Here is a 17,079-nt window from a genome sequence, read left to right as displayed (position 1 = left end):
TCGGAGAGAAACAATTTGTGTTTGGCTAATCACCCTGAAAAATACTTTTGAGCAATAATTTGTGTTTGGTCAAGTTTTTCAAAAAGTATTTTTAAGTATCAAATTACGAATAAGAACATGAATAGATTTACTTAATAGTTAATATTATAAGTAAATAAATAATCTCAAAATTTTGTTATTACATGAAATAATTAAATCTTTTCATTTTATTTAAGTAAAATATGAAAATAAAATTAAAAAGTACTTTAATTCTTTTAATATTATTCAAATATATTAAAAATCATTCAACAAATATAAAAGTATTCACCCCTAAAGTCACTATATATTAGAAAACTATCCTAAAAATAAGAAGAAATACTTATACATTAATATCCTACGTATTAGATTTAACGGTTATTTTGGTATATACTATATTTTGTTAAAGATATTTTTGGTAAGAAAAAAAGTCAAAATTGCTTCTGCTTTTGGGAAGAAGCTACTTTTTTCTATTTCTCACATTATTTTTCTCAAAAAAGCTTGGCTAAACAAGTTAAGTTAAGAAAAAAAATGCAGAAAAAAGTATTCTATAATACAAGGGCATAATTGCAAAATACAGTTTGAGAGAGACAAAATACATAATTGCAGCAATTTAGAGGCATCAAAATTCGAACTATTCTATAACACAAGGGCATAATTGCAAAACAATTCCAACATTTGAACATCAAGTACTTCCTTCCCCTTCTCCGAGCTTTTCTACTGCGCGGTCTTAAAAGATTCAAATGGCTTCTTGACACTGCTCCGTAGCCTGAACAAAAAATTCCGATTTCAAATCCCATGAACGCGAATACAATTTTCTGAACCCATTCACCAAATCTCATATCGGGTTGCTTCTTCTCATGGATTCTGATACCCCTCGTGCACGCATTGATCAAGTTAGTACCTTTTCGCTTTCACCATTTCTCCTCCTAAAAAACCCTAGTTTTTTCTATTGTTCCACTTTTTAAATGATTTTAGGAACCCCAAAGTGTTATTAATTCGGAATTAGATAACATATAGTTGTGTTATTTTTTTACTTGTATATTATTGCCAACTAAGCAGCTATAGAAAATTTCTTACTGAGTATGTTGTCTTGCATCAAGGTTCAAAAGATGGGGCGATCTTTTCTTGCTTTTTTAGTTGGTTCTTTGGTTTTCTTGAAAATTTTTGCTTTTATTTTCTCATAACCACTTGTTGACTGCCTATTGCTGAGTTTGAAATTCAGACGTGTCAAACTCAAGGAAGATGCTAAAATTTCACTTGAAAGGTCTCCAGAAATGCTATTGATTAATTTAGAGCAATAATTAGTAGTACTATAAGATTCCTGATTGAGCAGTTGTGGTAGATTTGTGTAAAAATAATATCTTGCATCACTTCCACATGATGGGGGCAGTTTTGTCTTCCTTTATTTCTCTTTACCTTTATTATCATGCTTTGATGTAGTTGTCTGTGGAGGATAGGTATAAAGATATCACAATATCAAGAAATAGTATGCTGGTTTTTCCTGTCTCGATAAGAATGGAGTGTTGAAGAGAGAAAAAGAAAAGAAAAAAAAGAGTACTATAATTGATGTTCACCATACTGAGTATATGGTCCATTTAATGCTTTGGGCATCAGACGCAGGTGCCTAGGAATTCCACATATCTAATAAACTTTTCATTTCCATTACATAGGATCGGGGAAGGAAAAAAATAGTGGCAATCGAACTCACACCCTGTGATACTCTCACCACATCTATAAGCTAATGGCAAATATATAAGTTGCTCCCTAAATTTGTCTGGACAAGCCATTTACTCACCTTAACTTTATGAGTGACCTATCACCCCCTAATTTTTTCTATTATTACAGTTTTTTATGATATAAGAACCCCACAAGGCTATTGGTTTGAATTTAGAGAGCATCTAGTTGTGTTTTTTTTTGCCGTATAGTAAAGAGAAGAGAAGGTAAAAAACTGTATATTTTTGCCAATTAAGCAGTTGTTGGAAATTTCTCCTAATTGAGCAGTTGTAGTAGTTTTGCTAAAAATTTTTATCATGCATAACTTCCCCATGATGCAGGCAATTTTATCTTCCTTTATTTCTCTTTTCCTTTATTATCTTGCTTTGATGATTTTGGATATTATTTTCTAATATTTGGTTAATTGTGGTGTTGGTTGTTGTATTGACTATTGTTTTTATTAGTTCTTTGCTTCGAAAAAGAAGAGGAAGTCTTTATCACCGAGTCTGAAACCCGCAAGAGCCAAGAAAGATGTTAAGATTTCACTTGAAGGGTCTCCTAGCACGAAAGGTTCATTGGATGGGTATTTAGTGACTTCTCAGGATGATGATAGTAAATCTTTGCGCAAAGCTAGAGGCACACCGGTTAAGAGAAATCTGACATTAGAAATTGGTTCATATCTAAAAGATGAAAATAAAGAGAGTACTTCTTTGGTCAAAGCACGTTCAACAACTTTTGAAACAAAAACTTCAAAGGAGAAGTCTGTTATTTCCCTTGACTCACGTGTTGTTGAAAATAGAGGTCATGGAGAAGATGTCTTGGTTACTGCACAGGTTACCAGAAACTCAGAACTTAAGCAGTTTGCTACCAACTTCTTGTCATTATATTGCAGGTAATACCTTTTGTTCTTGATTTGTCGGTGGTGATTGGTTTTGTGGCTAATTTGGTTACTGAGCTGGATTTGTTTGAATGTTGTTTTGCTTAGTAATCTATGTTTTTGTGTATTCAGTGAACTGCCAGCTAGTTTAAGTTTACCTTCAGCCCAGAGTGAGGGTGCTAGTAAAAGGAGTGGTAGTCCTTCCATTCTTGATGTGGATAATAAACATGCAAAGAGAATCCGCTGCATCTCGAGTGAAAACGAGTCTAATATAAACAGAAAAACCAATTCTGACGATGCAGCTCTAAATTCTTTTGAGGTAGGTATTATATGTTTTCATACTACCATATTATAATTTTTGACAACCTCATTGAGAATTTGCATCTTATGCTAGGTCATGGAGGGGAATACATCAGTCGAAGCTCAGATAAGCTTGATAAAATGTAATAATGTCCGTGCCATTGGGCCAACTGAATCCGAGACACCTGGTTCAACATCTACGAAGCTTCGTGTTGATGATACTCCCAAGTCAAGTCGTGGTAGCTCCATATTTTCACCCGGAGAAACATTTTGGAATGAAGCAATTCAGGTTGCTGATGGTTTGTTTGCTGGAAGTGATAAATTTTCTTTTCAAGCAGCACAAGAGTCTGACGCTTTGAAGACTCATAAGGAGATAATAAATTCCAATTGTCTTGGAGATGGAGAGTGTGGCAATAAGTCCAACAAAATATTTGATGATTGTATAGAGACAGTTTCTGATGCTGGCGTTGTTTCTGCTGTTGGTTCACAGAGGAAGTTGGGGAAGGATCTGGATGGAGAGAAGTCCCCGATGCCTGTTAAGCATTTTGATTTCGCCTCTGATGAAAAAAATTTCGATGTTGTACAATCTCTCAGAAATAACACAGACATCCAGATTATTAGTGGCAAAAAAACTGGGTCCCAAGATAATGTAAGTTTAAGTAGCTCTCCTGTTCTCAGCCCTCGCAAGGCAGCTCAAGCAAAAGGCAAAATCCTTGAAGTACAAAACGTGACTCCAGAATGCCCTGTTTCTAAGGGTAACAAGGATGTGCTTATCCAGGATACTGATATAATGGCATCAACGACACCTCCGGAGAAACTTAACAATTCTGCAGCTAATTCCTTATCAAGTAAAGACAACACTCCTTCAAGTATTGCACCAATAAAGAATCACTTAGATCTCAACCATTGGCTGCCTTCTGAAATATGCAGCATTTACAGGAAAAAGGGTATTTCTAAATTGTACTCATGGCAGGTATGCTGTTTATCTTTAGCTGAATCTTTTATTGAGATTGTGAGGCTTAAGAAGCTTTATATTTCATAGACCTGGAATTATTGATTGGTTTACCATTTGCATCGATTATGCGATGAATCTTCATTTATACGATCAGGAGTGAACAAAGAGTAGATAGCTGAATTTTAGGTGCTCCAGAGAGGAGCGTACTTGGATTGGAACAAAAACTGGCCAAACTAGCTTAAAATCACTTTTTGTTTTGTTTTCGTGTTTGGCAAACGCCTAAAGTGCTTAAAATCCAAAATACCCAAAAGTTTGGTCACTCCCAATATATGGCTTTTTAGCTTAAAAGCTATTTAGGTTTGGCCCAGTAATTTACCTTACTATCCCTTACATAATCCCTAAATTACCCTCCCCTCTCTAAAAACCCTAACACTAATTTTTTTTTTTTCCTTCTTCAATACTATGTTGCATTGCATACACTGCTCCACCATCCCTCAAATCAGTAAAAGTCCTGCCCAGGCATACCCATGACGAGATTGAAAAGTTGGTTAAAGTTTCACTAATTCGAAGAATTCCGTTTAAATTTTACTTTTTCCTTTTCATTGGGACATAAAAACCCTTCAAACTTGCACTATGGGGTAGTTTTAACATATTAATTCATTTAAAAGGAAAAACAAGTTCCCTCTTAAATAGCTTGATCAGGTAGTTCAAGAGAAAAAGATTTGACTATTCATATTATTTTTTGAAAAGGTAAGTAAGTGTATTATTAAAATAAACAGCAGAGCACGAAGAAGGTGCTTGCAGGCGTATGTACAAAATCTGGGAACCCCTTATATAAAACAAAAAGAGAGGCTCCCAACTGTTCTAAACACTAGACTTTTAGAGAACTAATAAATTATAACATGCTGGCGTCATCCTTTACATCTTGTATGTTGCACCAAAAAGCAAAATCCATAGACATTTGTATCTAGCATATGTACAGTGACTTACTTCCCATTGAAGCACCTGGAATTCCTTCGACCCCACAACACCCAACAAATGCAAGCTGGCACCATGTTCCACAAACTTCTCAGTGGATTTCTTGTCCAGATTGGCCCAACAAGTCAGCAGTTCCTCTATAGTTTTAGGCATAAGAAAAGACAATTCAAACAGGTATAAAGCAAGCTCCAAAGTTGCCATGCCATTGTGCAGTGTAAAAATAGGTGGTTGCCACTTCATGGTTCATGTTATTTTGTTCAACAGTTTCATGTTATCATGGCTTCAGCTTTGTTCGAATTATTAGTAATTAGTATTCTATTTTATTTAAATAACTAGTTTACATTTATTAAAACAATTAGATCCAATTAATTTCTTATTAAAATTAAGACATAAGCTAATTTGCATTTGAATTATTTTAGAATGAAATATGTCGCAAGATAAGTGTTAACTGCTCTAAGGGCATTCCAGTCATTTTAACAGTTTCAGCACTTTTCTATCAAACCCATCAACCGCACTTCAGTACTTTTAAAGTTGCCATGCCATTGTGCAGTGTAAAAATAGGTGGTTGCCACTTCATGGTTCATGTTATTTTGTTCAACAGTTTCATGTTATCATGGCTTCAGCTTTGTTCGAATTATTAGTAATTAGTATTCTATTTTATTTAAATAACTAGTTTACATTTATTAAAACAATTAGATCCAATTAATTTCTTATTAAAATTAAGACATTAGCTAATTTGCATTTGAATTATTTTAGAATGAAATATGTCGCAAGATAAGTGTTAACTGCTCTAAGGGCATTCCAGTCATTTTAACAGTTTCAGCACTTTTCTATCAAACCCATCAACCGCACTTCAGTACTTTTATGCAGACACGTAACTACTTATTTATAAATTCAACTCTAGCACTTAAAAAGTGGTTTTGAGCATTTGATGCTTAAAAGCTACTTAAATTCAGCTTAACCCAAACATGCTCTACAACTAGAATTTTTTTTAAGTATCCTGTGTAAATTTAGTATTAAATACTTAAGAATCAATCTGTTGCTGTTTCATTCACTATACAGATTTTAGGTCAGTATTTCTTTTCCTAATTACTCCATTAGAATTTCTACCAGATTTTTGGGATCAGTTTGTCAGTTCTAGCTTTGATGATCTAGGTGGCTAGATCCTACCTATTAGCACTGTTTCTAATACTTTTGGACCCAGGCTGTAACTTATTACTTGTGAGACCAGATGTTGATATACCATTTTGGTTGTTGAAGTAGGTTCTTGGCTTGCCCTATCCATTTGCTCACTCTTATATAGCTAGTTTGATAGATTTCTTTTGACACGTTTGAGAATGCAAATATGATATTAATCAATAGGTATCATTGTGATTAGATAGTTCTACTTTAGGAAGTATGCAATTGTGAACTGATATATTGCATCTTTTGCAATTAGAAATATTAGTGGGTCGAATTACAATGAGTCAAGACTAATTGAAGGTATAAATCTATAAGTTGTAACCTTTATCTTCAATAAAATAAATAACTATAATACTGTTATAAATAGTTAGTCATATAATGCCATTTTTAAAAAAAAGAAATTTCTCTGAATGTGAAGAAAGTGGATATTGGGCCTAACTTAACCCCAAAAGCTAGTTCAAGTAGTGAGGGCTGTCCAAGACCATATAAAGAGATTACAAACTACACACTCAAGAGAGGATGGACACTTCACCTTGCTTAAGTGGCGATTCGGTGCAGGCACCGAGATGCTAAGACATATGCATCGTCCAGGGGTTGTTTTAACAAGGTGATGCCAAATAATGAGTTTGGATCGCACACTGAATATTATGGATGAATAGATGGTTTTCGAACTTACATGCCATGATTTTTATTTCATATCTTTTACTTGATTGTAGTTTTATCAATTTCTTAGTCCATAAAGTTGGATGTAGTTTAATTATTTTTTTCTTGCAGTACATATGGGCAGCCCGGTGTACTAAGCTCCCGCTATGCGCGGGTTCCGGGGAAGGGCCGGACCACAAGGGTCTATTGTATGCAGCTTTACCCTGCATTTCTGTTAGAGGTTGTTTCCATGGCTCGGACCCGTGACCTCCTGGTCACATGGTAGTAACTTTACCAGTTACGCCAAGGCTCCCCTTCTCTTGCATTACATATACGTATATACTTTTGTTTAAATTCATTCGTGCATTTATTCACGAAAACGTGCACTTTAATGCTCTATGCATTTAAAGCTCCAGTAAACCTTGGGTGCTTTTCTAAAGTTCTCACTTTTGGGAACACTAATTTGGGGTGTGGCCGTGGGGGTGATGCAATTACTCATCCTCAGCCAAATGTATTTCTGCCTATGCCCTCTTGCAATTTTCTTGTTGTTAGACTGGCATCTGGTTTTCTATAGTTCTCATTTTGCTTGGTTCATAGAAGCTTGGTTCTGGCTTACTTCTACTCCCCAATCCCCATTGTCTACTAGTTTCTGTGAAGAATACTGTTAGAGGGTATTCAATGCTTTAGAGGTTGAGGCTTCTAAAAGGGGTCAGATTTTTTTTCAGTTGAAGTATGAACAAGTTGTTCTTTGTAGTGACAGTCTAATGGAAATTCATTCTGCATCCTGCACAGGTTGATTGTCTTCAAGTGGATGGAGTATTGCAGAACCGGAATCTTGTATATTGTGCTTCTACCAGGTCTATAGCAGAGTGTAATTTGGTCTTTATGATGTACATTGTTTCTGTTAATTTTTAACTTGCAAGTGACTTGAATAAGATAGTGTTACAATGCTAGAATAAAAAAATAAACCGCGAAGAAGTATATCCATACCCTATATCTTAGTCATTATAAGTAGCAAAACATTCTTATGCTAATGCTGCTTGATGCTGAAAGCTTTATAAGTTTTCGAAGTCGTGGAATTTGGAGTATCTGTTATAAGTTCTCACCCACTTCATTGACTACAAGGCCACACCCTTGGGTCACTCTTGGATCATTTAAGTTGGTCCAAGTCATTACATATTGCTTGCTAAAATTGGAGAGTAGTTTCAAGTTGGAGTTTTAAAATTATTTTAAAATAAAAACCTAAAATTACATAAAATAAAAAACTGCCACTTTAAAATTTCTTTGTTTTTTAATAATTTTTGTTTTTCTTTTTAAAAATAAAAAGTTTATTTATTCAAAAAATATTATTGAGAATAATAGAATAAAATAAAAAATAAAAAATATGTATCTTCTATTATATTATAAAAAGAAAGTAGCATGCAAAAATTTAAATAAACTAATATGCTAATAAAAGTTTCTATTAACAATGCAATAATACTAAATATTGGATAATATCTATATATTATTAAAAAGAGATGAAAAAACCCTCTCCTTAAGCCAAGTGGCAGCCTAGAAAAAAGCCACATGGCATAAGTAGTTAATAATTAGATGCCTATATAAGTCTCATTAATTTAATAAAGATTTTATTCATTAAATTTCAGATAATATTATTGAGAATAATAGGATAAAATTTAAAATAAAAAATATATTTCAAGAGTAATAAAATATATATCTTCTATTACATTGACAAATAAGATGACAATTGAAATTTATTAAAGCAATACGATCTAATTTGTTCAAACAAGCCCGATCACAATTTAATTAGTAATTTTTTAATATTGCCCGCGCATCGCGCGGGTACGACTACTAGTTTTTTTTTATAACTGTGGTGTCTGGGCCAGCTTGCGCGCACCTCGACTAGTTCCATATGATACTTGCCACCTCCCACCAGCAACAAGTTGCAGGTAACTCCGTCCACCAAGGCTTAGACAGATGGGAAGAAATCACCTAGTGTTTTTGCCTTCGCTGGGATTTGAACCTGAGACCTCATGGTTCTCACCCACTTCATTGACTACAAGGCCACACCCTTGGGTCTCTTGGATCATTTAAGTTGGTCCAAGTCATTACATATTGCTTGCTGCTCAGGATATCCGTGCACCTTTTTTAGGAACTTGAACATTTCTTACTTAACCCCAATGGAATGCCAATCTACTAACAAACTATTATGATTCTCTTTCTTATTATCTTCGTTGCTGTTTGTGTTTCTAATGCTGTATACTTGTGCTACTAGTGTTATTACTATGATTGTCTCTATTATAACAATTATTCTTTTGTCTTTTATTGGAGGAGAATGCTCTTATCTCCTAATTGTCCAAACCCGCATCTAGTACCTTCAGCAAAGGTGTCGGGATGCTGTAAAAGTTTTCACATAGTTACAGTACATGCTATTAGTAATTGCAGCTTCAAGAACTTGTGTCATTGTTGGTAACAAATGCTTTGTAACTGTGAATTGTTGATATATCAGTCTTGCATGCGATATCTACCATTCAGTTGGAAATATAGTTATAGATATCTAGCATTCAGTTGGAACTATAGTTATTTTCCTGCTTGTTGTGTCATAAAAAAATGGTACTTAAGAGAGCAATAACCGAATTCCCTAAAATTTTGTTCCTCATATTTATGTACGCTACTGGCAAGCTGAAACAGGAAGCTGTGGCTGTTAGTTGTAGTCCTTTGGTTGCAGTGTTGATATGTTGTTCTTGTATGATCAATTTGTCAGAGTGACTGTTAAAGCTTCAGTGCAGCAATGAGGATGTTGTTGGCCTGTTCTTTGAGTGTGGTGTCTGATAGTTATGGTTTTTTTCTTGCAATATTTTGAAGTGAATAAGTACCTTTGTGTTAGGTTTATTCTTTTTTTTTTTGCAAATTTAAAATAAGTGACGTACCATATTGGGCAAAAAGTTATTTTGAAATTTAACTTGAACTAACCATTTGTTTCATAAGTCATGAAACTGTAGTTAGCTGAAATCCCTCTTTTTGAAGAGTTCAGAAACTGTTAATTTTGTTATGGTAGCTAAAATAGGCATACAATTTTATTTGAGGTACCTCACACAACACACAAGAAAGAGTGAGAGACAGAGAGAGAGCTTGATTTTCCTCTAAATGAAAAACAAAAGACTTCAACATGCATAATTGCTACAGGTATCACAATGCAAATGTCTTTCACAAAGAATGATAAGCTCATAGATCGTAGGTAGCCTTGCCCAACAGAAGCTGATTCGGATCCTGTGCTTTGTCTTTCGGCCACCAAAATTCATTTTATTTATTCGCTATTTTTTGTACTTTTTCAGCCGTAAGCATAGGTTGTTGGTCATATAGAAAACTATACAGAAGTTTTTTTGCAACTTCTGGTTAGCAAGGTAGCTTGCTAGATGCCCCAACATCAACTACAAATTTTAACATATAAAGACTTGAGGAATAAAAATCCTCTTTCTATATCTTGATTACTTAGTCCAGATCCTATTTCTGACACTCACCTTGTGGCAAAGGAGCTGGCATAGTTCTGCCCCCTTTTTACGGTTTGGCTGTTAACGAACGTGTATGTTAGACAAATTTGCACCAAATACTGATCTTTATGTCTCTTAACTGGTTACAACCTGCTTTAAATGAACTTGCAAGCAACACACAATAAAACCTGAACTGGCTTTGAGGTTTTGATTTGGAAGATTTTTTATCTGATACAACTGAAGTATTATCCGTGTTGTCCTTATGTACTTTTTTGCACCTAAATTAAGGGCTTTACATACTGTATTGGAATTTCACTTAATGAGTTGTTCCACTTATCCTAGAGTTCCTCTAAATTATCTGTGGTAATTTCCATAGGAGGGTTTCTCCAGTCTTGCTCAATTGAGGTGGTCCTTGAAAATTTGCCTACTCAATATATTAGGATAACTTTATAAACTATTAGCATGCACATTTTCTCTCATATCTTGCTTATTTGATCAGGTTCTTTACTATCTTTTTTGCCCTTTGGGTGTTGAACTTCTGGAAGCCACTACAAGTAGAAATTATGTTCTGGAAATATTGCTTTTCTTGCTTTCTGTTCTTTCAGTGATACTTTTATGGAACAGATTTCAGAGCGCCTCTCTGTTGTTTAACCAGGATTCTTTATTTTCTGTAGTGCTGGTAAAAGTTTCGTTGCTGAGATATTGATGTTACGTAGAATTTTATCTTCCGGAAAAATGGGTCTTCTTGTACTTCCATATGTATCCATTTGTGCAGAGAAGGTGATGTTATCTTTTAGCTTTCAAAGTGGTCTTCATTATACGTATTAGGATATATAGTTTATTTACTTCGTATCATGTCATGTTTAAACTTGTTCAGGCAGAACATCTTGAGGTCATTTTGGAACCAGTTGGGAAGCATGTTCGCAGTTATTATGGTAATCAGGGAGGTGGTAGTCTTCCAAAGGATACCTCTATAGCTGTCTGTACTATTGAGAAGGCAAATTCCTTAATTAACAGACTGCTAGAAGAGGGTCGTTTGTCAGAGCTTGGTATCATAGTGATTGATGAACTCCATATGGTATTGACTTTAACATCTTTTTCTGTTATTGTTTTAATTTATTTTAATGATATCCAGCTAAACCCTCCTATCATTTTAAGTTTACGTTCTATTTGCTCGAAGCTGCTGTTTTGGCGTCTTTGCTGAAACTCATAGTTATATGCATTTATTAATTTCTAATCGTCTTAGTCTGTTGAGTTGCTTTCATGTTAGGTTGGAGACCAGAGTAGGGGTTATCTATTGGAGTTAATGTTGACCAAGCTTCGCTATGCATCTGGTGAAGGAAATACAGAGTCATCCAGTGGAGAAAGTTCAGGTACCAGCAGTGTAAAAGTTGACCCTGCTGGCAGTCTCCAAATTGTTGGCATGAGTGCAACTCTGCCCAATGTGACAGCAGTCGCTGATTGGCTGCAAGTAAGATGAAATTCATTGCTTTTTAGTTCTTTCAATTAAAATCTTTATTGATAACCCCCCATGCCAGTTTCAAAAGTATGTAAAAGTTGGTTATATGGCTCAACCAGTCATCTATAGAGTTAGTCCAACTATCTATACAAAGGGGATTCTCTCTTTACACCAAAAGCGTATATAAAATAAAAATGATCCTTTGTACTTCTACACCTCCTTACACCAAAAGTGTAGATGAACAACAATAATCTATTTATATTTTTTACGTCAATTCAATATTCTGGAACAAGTTGCTACTTTTTCATTCCAAATGAGTCAAACGAGATGTAATGTTGTTGTTCTCCAAGCTACCAGTTTTCTGTAACCTCTAAAAAACGCTTAACAAACAGAAGACATGGGTCCATATCTGCGATGTGAAGCTGCAATACTAATAGGAGGTGGTTGTTTTCAGGATTCTCCTTACACAAGCAACACTAGCTCACTACATGAGTTGATCTGTGTCCTCTCTATTTCCATCTTCGTTAGGTTATACGTAATTAAGATCGAGCGAAAAAACCAAACTTTACGGTCAATTGGTATTCCAAAATATTCATCCACGCCCCCATTTTCTCCCTTCCAAATAATTCCATGGAACATGACTTTCCCATGAATAATTTTGCTTTGAACCCACCATACTATCTTGTATGATCCATCTCCTTCTACCAAGCAGTCATAGAATTTCCTTAAGAACTCCTCAACCCCATCCTAATCTGAATCCTGTGTTGCCATCCTGAAGCTTATATCCAATTTGATCCACCAGTCATTCCTTCTTAAATAATCAGCAATCATATTCTCTCTTTACCCGTTCACTGTACCAAGCAGCTATTGATATGCATCCTTTAAAGCTGTTCGATCGCACAACAGATCCTTCCAAAAGCGAATCCTATTCATATACATGTCAGTATAACCTATGTACTTAGTGACCTATCCTCCCCTTCATGTTCCCCTTCCTTGGGCTCACCTCATTAGAGTATGTCATCTCATCTGAGAACTATCTATTGCTTAAAGCTTCATATTCAACAAAGAAAAGAAGCTTCATACCCTGCGACTGTTATCCTTCTCCATAACATATTTTCTTCCACCATAGTTTGTCCAATTCTCCCATGTTAAAGGTTTGGCAATCTTCGGATCTCTGACCCCCCCTTGCCCCTCCCCCCAATAAGTGAAGGATTTGGTTTTTTCCGAATCCTCCAAATGATATTTCTCTTCCTCCTCCTTTCCTTCCCACAAAGTTGCTCATCATTTTCTCCAATTTGGTTGCAGTACTTGAGGGCATAGCAAAAAATAGAACGGACATCTTGTACTACTTTTAACATTTTAGCAAAGACATGAATGTGGTAGATTGGCATAAGTTTGGATGACCATAGTTGCGTAGTAAAGAGCATTTTGTGCCTGAGTTGTGAAGATGACAAATGCTTAGAATGGTTCTCTTGGAAGATTCTGCCTATGTCGCTTAATCTTCTAATGTTGGAACCTGTGTTCTTGGCTCAAGAGCATCCTGTCATACCTCCAGTAATAAATCCTTTTTCATGACTATTTCTCATTCTCAATCTCTTCCAACATTCATATTGACAAATTGGTCCCAGACCATGGCAATCAGAATAGGTCAAGCTTCTTCCTTCTTTGACTTCAAATTTAGTCGTATATTTTTCAGGCTGTCCCTTTAATCTCTTATCAATGAGTCATTTTCCCCAAATGTATAAGTTGATTAGTAACTTTTTTCAATGACTTTGTTTCCAAACACGATCAACAATATGCGGCGGATAATTTGTAGCTGATGTGTGTCAGATGGACTTTATCATCTCAAATTTTTGAAATCACCACAGCTTGTCCCGTTTCCGCGAGTTTTTCCATGTAAGGTTGAAATATCCTAATCTATCTGAATTTCAAAAAACTAATACCTGATTTGTCTCACCTGTCTATCTTAGAATGTTAGTCATGTCAACTTGGTTACATGCTATTCTTCCTTCTCCAGTCATCTTGATAATCAGCAAGAATCTCCTTTCTCTTTAGTCCGTTCACATGTTTCGGTCCTAACTGAATCAGATCAATCTTGAGTATCTTTTTATGTGTTAAAATTTGATTTTTATGTTGTTCAACTTAATTAAACAATAATCTGAGGTCTTCCCTTTACATTGTTATCTGAGGAAATGGAGCAGGTAGTGCTTCACCTGTAGGCTTAGGGATGGAAATAGAGGACAAAGATGATACAAACGCATGGTGGGGTGATGATTGACGGTGATAACGTAAACCTATATAATGGAGATTGGGATTAAGTGGGTGCACACCATTCCGAAGTGCAATCGATGGACTAGGAGGAGACAAGTCCGTAGTAGGAGCAGGGTCAGGTGCGGGACGTGAATCAGCTGGACCTGATGCTGGGCGCGGATGACGATGATAAGTCAAGAGTGGTGTTCCTGTGGCTGGGGATCTAGGAGGAGCAACACTAGATTCCTCAATGGTTGGTATAGGTAAGACTTCAGTGGTTGAGGGTATAGGCAGGCTATAGTAATCTTCTCAAAAGTCAGTATAGGTAAGACCTCAGAGATATCAAGATGGTCAGAAGCGGTAAAGTAGGGTCTAGACTTAAAAAATGTGACATCATCTAACATAAAGTACCTACGAAGATCAGGTGAGTAGCAATGATATCCCTTTTGAACATGAGAATTGTGAGAATGAACGGGAGAAAATCTATATTGATCAATTAATTATTATACAATGAACCCTATTTATAACTATACATAATAAAGATCCTACTCCTATTCAATATGGGACTCGGACTAATTACATATTAACTATATAACTATCTAACAAAAATAACCAAATAATACACACTTGAGAGCACGATGAGCTAACTTATCTTTGTCGGGGGCTAAGTTATGAACGAAATATGTGCTCCTAAAAACACAAGGGAGAAGAGAGTATAAGGGTGACTGGGAAAATAATACTGAATGCAGAATCTGATTCTGGATGGGAGATGAAGGCATTCGATTAATCAAATAACAAGCTGTGAGAACTGCATCGCCCCAAAAACGCAACGAAACATGAGACTCAATGAGAAATGTGCGAGCAGTCTCAATGAGATGCCTATTCTTTCTCTTTGCAACCCCATTCTGCTGATACCTATAAGGACACGATGTCTGATGAGTAATTCCTTGAGAAGTCATAAATTGCTGAAACTGAGAGGATAAATATTCTAAGGCATTACCAATGCGAAAGTGCAAATAGAAACACCAAATTGATTTTTTATTTCAGCACAAAAACTCTGGAATATAGAAAACAACTCAGAACGATCTTTCATTAAGAAAAACCAAGTACATTTTGAACAATTATCGATGAAACTAACAAAATAACGATATCCAAAGATTAAATTAGCTCTACTAGGACCCATATATTAGAATGAACTAAAGAGAAACCAGACTCTGCATGACTCTCAACACTAATGTAGACAAACTAGGCATAATCTTCTGAAGCTTTGACAATCTCGAATGTCCTAAACGTATGTGAATAAATTATGGAGGATCTGTAACTGGACATGTTGTGGAGGGGTTGAGTGAGTTAAGGTAGTAAAGGCCTTGTGATTCACGCCCTGTGCCAATCGTTTGTCCCGTACTGCGGTCCTGCATAATAAAAGAATCATCAATAAAATATATACCACAATGGAGGGCACGAGTCAAACGACTAACTGATGCAAGGTTAAAAGAACATCAGGGACATAAGGAACGGAATCTAGAGCGACAGAAGATAGGGGATTAGCTTGTTCAACTTCTTTTGCTTTAGTATGGAACCCATTGGCTAACGTAACAGTCTTTCCACTCTGAATACACAATATTCGACAAAAGTGATTAATTACTAGAGATATAATCAGAAACGCCCGAGTCCATGACTCGCGGGCCAAGACTACTAGATTGGGAAACACAAGCAAAAGAATTATCAGCAACAAAGTATCACTCTGAGCAACCGAGGCTACTTGTGGAGATGTCTGCTTGCTTGCTCGATATTGAAGGAACTCATTATATTCCCCTTCAGATAAAGAAAATCCCCGGTTACATGTAGTCTCAGTCTGAGCAACATGAGCTTTTTAGGTGGTCGACCATGTAAAGAATAACACACTTCACGAGTGTGTCCAAGTTTATTACAATAAGAATACTTGGGTCGAGATCTTCCAAAATGACCTCCTCCTCGTCTATTTTCCATAGTTTGAGATGCACGATTTTTCACTGTCTGGGATGCGAGAACGAAGGAGTCAATTGTCTGTGATGAGATTACTGGGTGACTGGGTACTGCAGCAAAGTGAAGTAATTGAGAGAATAATTCATCAACTGTAGGGACAGTCAGACTAGCCAAAATCTGGTCACGTAAGTCCAGCGAGCGTAAGAACTAGAAACATCTTCTGTCGTTGCTCTTGTTGCTTTTCAATACTAGCAGAAACTGGCATTAACTTCTCAAATTATTCCATGACTGCTTGTATTTGTCCTAAGTAGACATCCAATTCCTGTGTCTTCAAGTTTATCATTCGCGATATCACATCATAGAAACTAGATATGTCATTAGTGTATAAAGTGCGAGTCTTTTCCCAAACTAAATGACATGTCTGGAATGGATGAAACACGGGCATCATCTTGGAATCAATAGATCGCCACAAGATACTACATAATTAAGCATCGATCTTTTCCCAAAGTGCTTTGGCCTTTTCATCTCCCTCACTAGCCTTTTTGGTTAAGTGATCTTGAACACGACTCTTGCACTATAATTCGAGGAAGCCCAAGCTAAATATTTTGAACTTTCTATTAAGGGCTCTGAAGTAATCATGAAGCTTGAATTTCCAGAATGCGTGTTTTTAGAACCAAATACATCAAATCCAAGAGACATGGTTGTATCAAAGACAAGTATGAACAACAATAATCTCTCCAGAAAAGTGAAGAGAAAAGGCTGGAATCTCGCAGGAAAAGTAAAAAAGTGGTCGGAATCTGGTTTAAATTAGATGGGTAGGCTCAAAATTGAAGGGAGAACAAGTTGTCCTGATGAAACTTTTTCAAAAAGTGGCCGGAAACTACGTCACGCGCTGGCGCGTGATGTCGGAACCTCGCCGGAAAATTTTATCCTGGCGGCGCGTGAGGGCGTTCTGCCGGAGTTTATTTATGGGTTGGTCACCGGAGGCTGATCTACTTCGTGTCGGTGTTGGTTTTTGCAAAAACACTGACGAATAGTAGTTTTTTCTTGCGGCAGACTTGTGTTTGTCGGAAAAAAGACTTCCGGTTGACTGGTTTTTCTTCCCGGAGTCGCTGGAATTTATGCACAGCGATAAATCTTTCACGATTGCTCTGATACCATATGAGAAAGCATAGGAACAATATATTATTGATCTACAATTATAATACAATGAGCCCTATTTATACAATACATATCCTACTCCTATTCTATG

General features: G+C 36.0%; 1 protein-coding gene across 3 annotated transcripts in view; it reads left to right on the top strand.

The window, feature by feature from the left end:
* The first annotated feature begins 688 nt into the window (after positions 1–688).
* Positions 689–17,079, top strand: part of LOC104108784 (helicase and polymerase-containing protein TEBICHI) — a 30,199-nt gene continuing 13,808 nt past the window's right edge. For 2 of the 3 annotated variants that reach the window (XM_009617908.4, XM_018775093.3), the window contains exons 1-8: positions 691–911; positions 2,196–2,623; positions 2,741–2,927; positions 3,003–3,881; positions 7,458–7,522; positions 10,828–10,933; positions 11,031–11,231; positions 11,424–11,624. In XM_009617908.4, the coding sequence (XP_009616203.1) occupies positions 876–911; positions 2,196–2,623; positions 2,741–2,927; positions 3,003–3,881; positions 7,458–7,522; positions 10,828–10,933; positions 11,031–11,231; positions 11,424–11,624 (2,103 nt within the window). In that variant the 5' untranslated portion in view covers positions 691–875. Of the gene's footprint in view, positions 912–2,195; positions 2,624–2,740; positions 2,928–3,002; positions 3,882–7,457; positions 7,523–10,827; positions 10,934–11,030; positions 11,232–11,423; positions 11,625–17,079 lie in introns of all 3 variants that reach the window. The other variant, XM_018775095.3, reaches the window with a different exon arrangement.

The sequence above is a fragment of the Nicotiana tomentosiformis genome, chromosome 8 (genome assembly GCF_000390325.3).
Source record: "Nicotiana tomentosiformis chromosome 8, ASM39032v3, whole genome shotgun sequence".
Classification (NCBI taxonomy): domain Eukaryota; kingdom Viridiplantae; phylum Streptophyta; class Magnoliopsida; order Solanales; family Solanaceae; genus Nicotiana; species Nicotiana tomentosiformis.
Note: the sequence above shows the minus strand (reverse complement) of the source record. Positions and strands in the feature narration are given on the sequence as shown.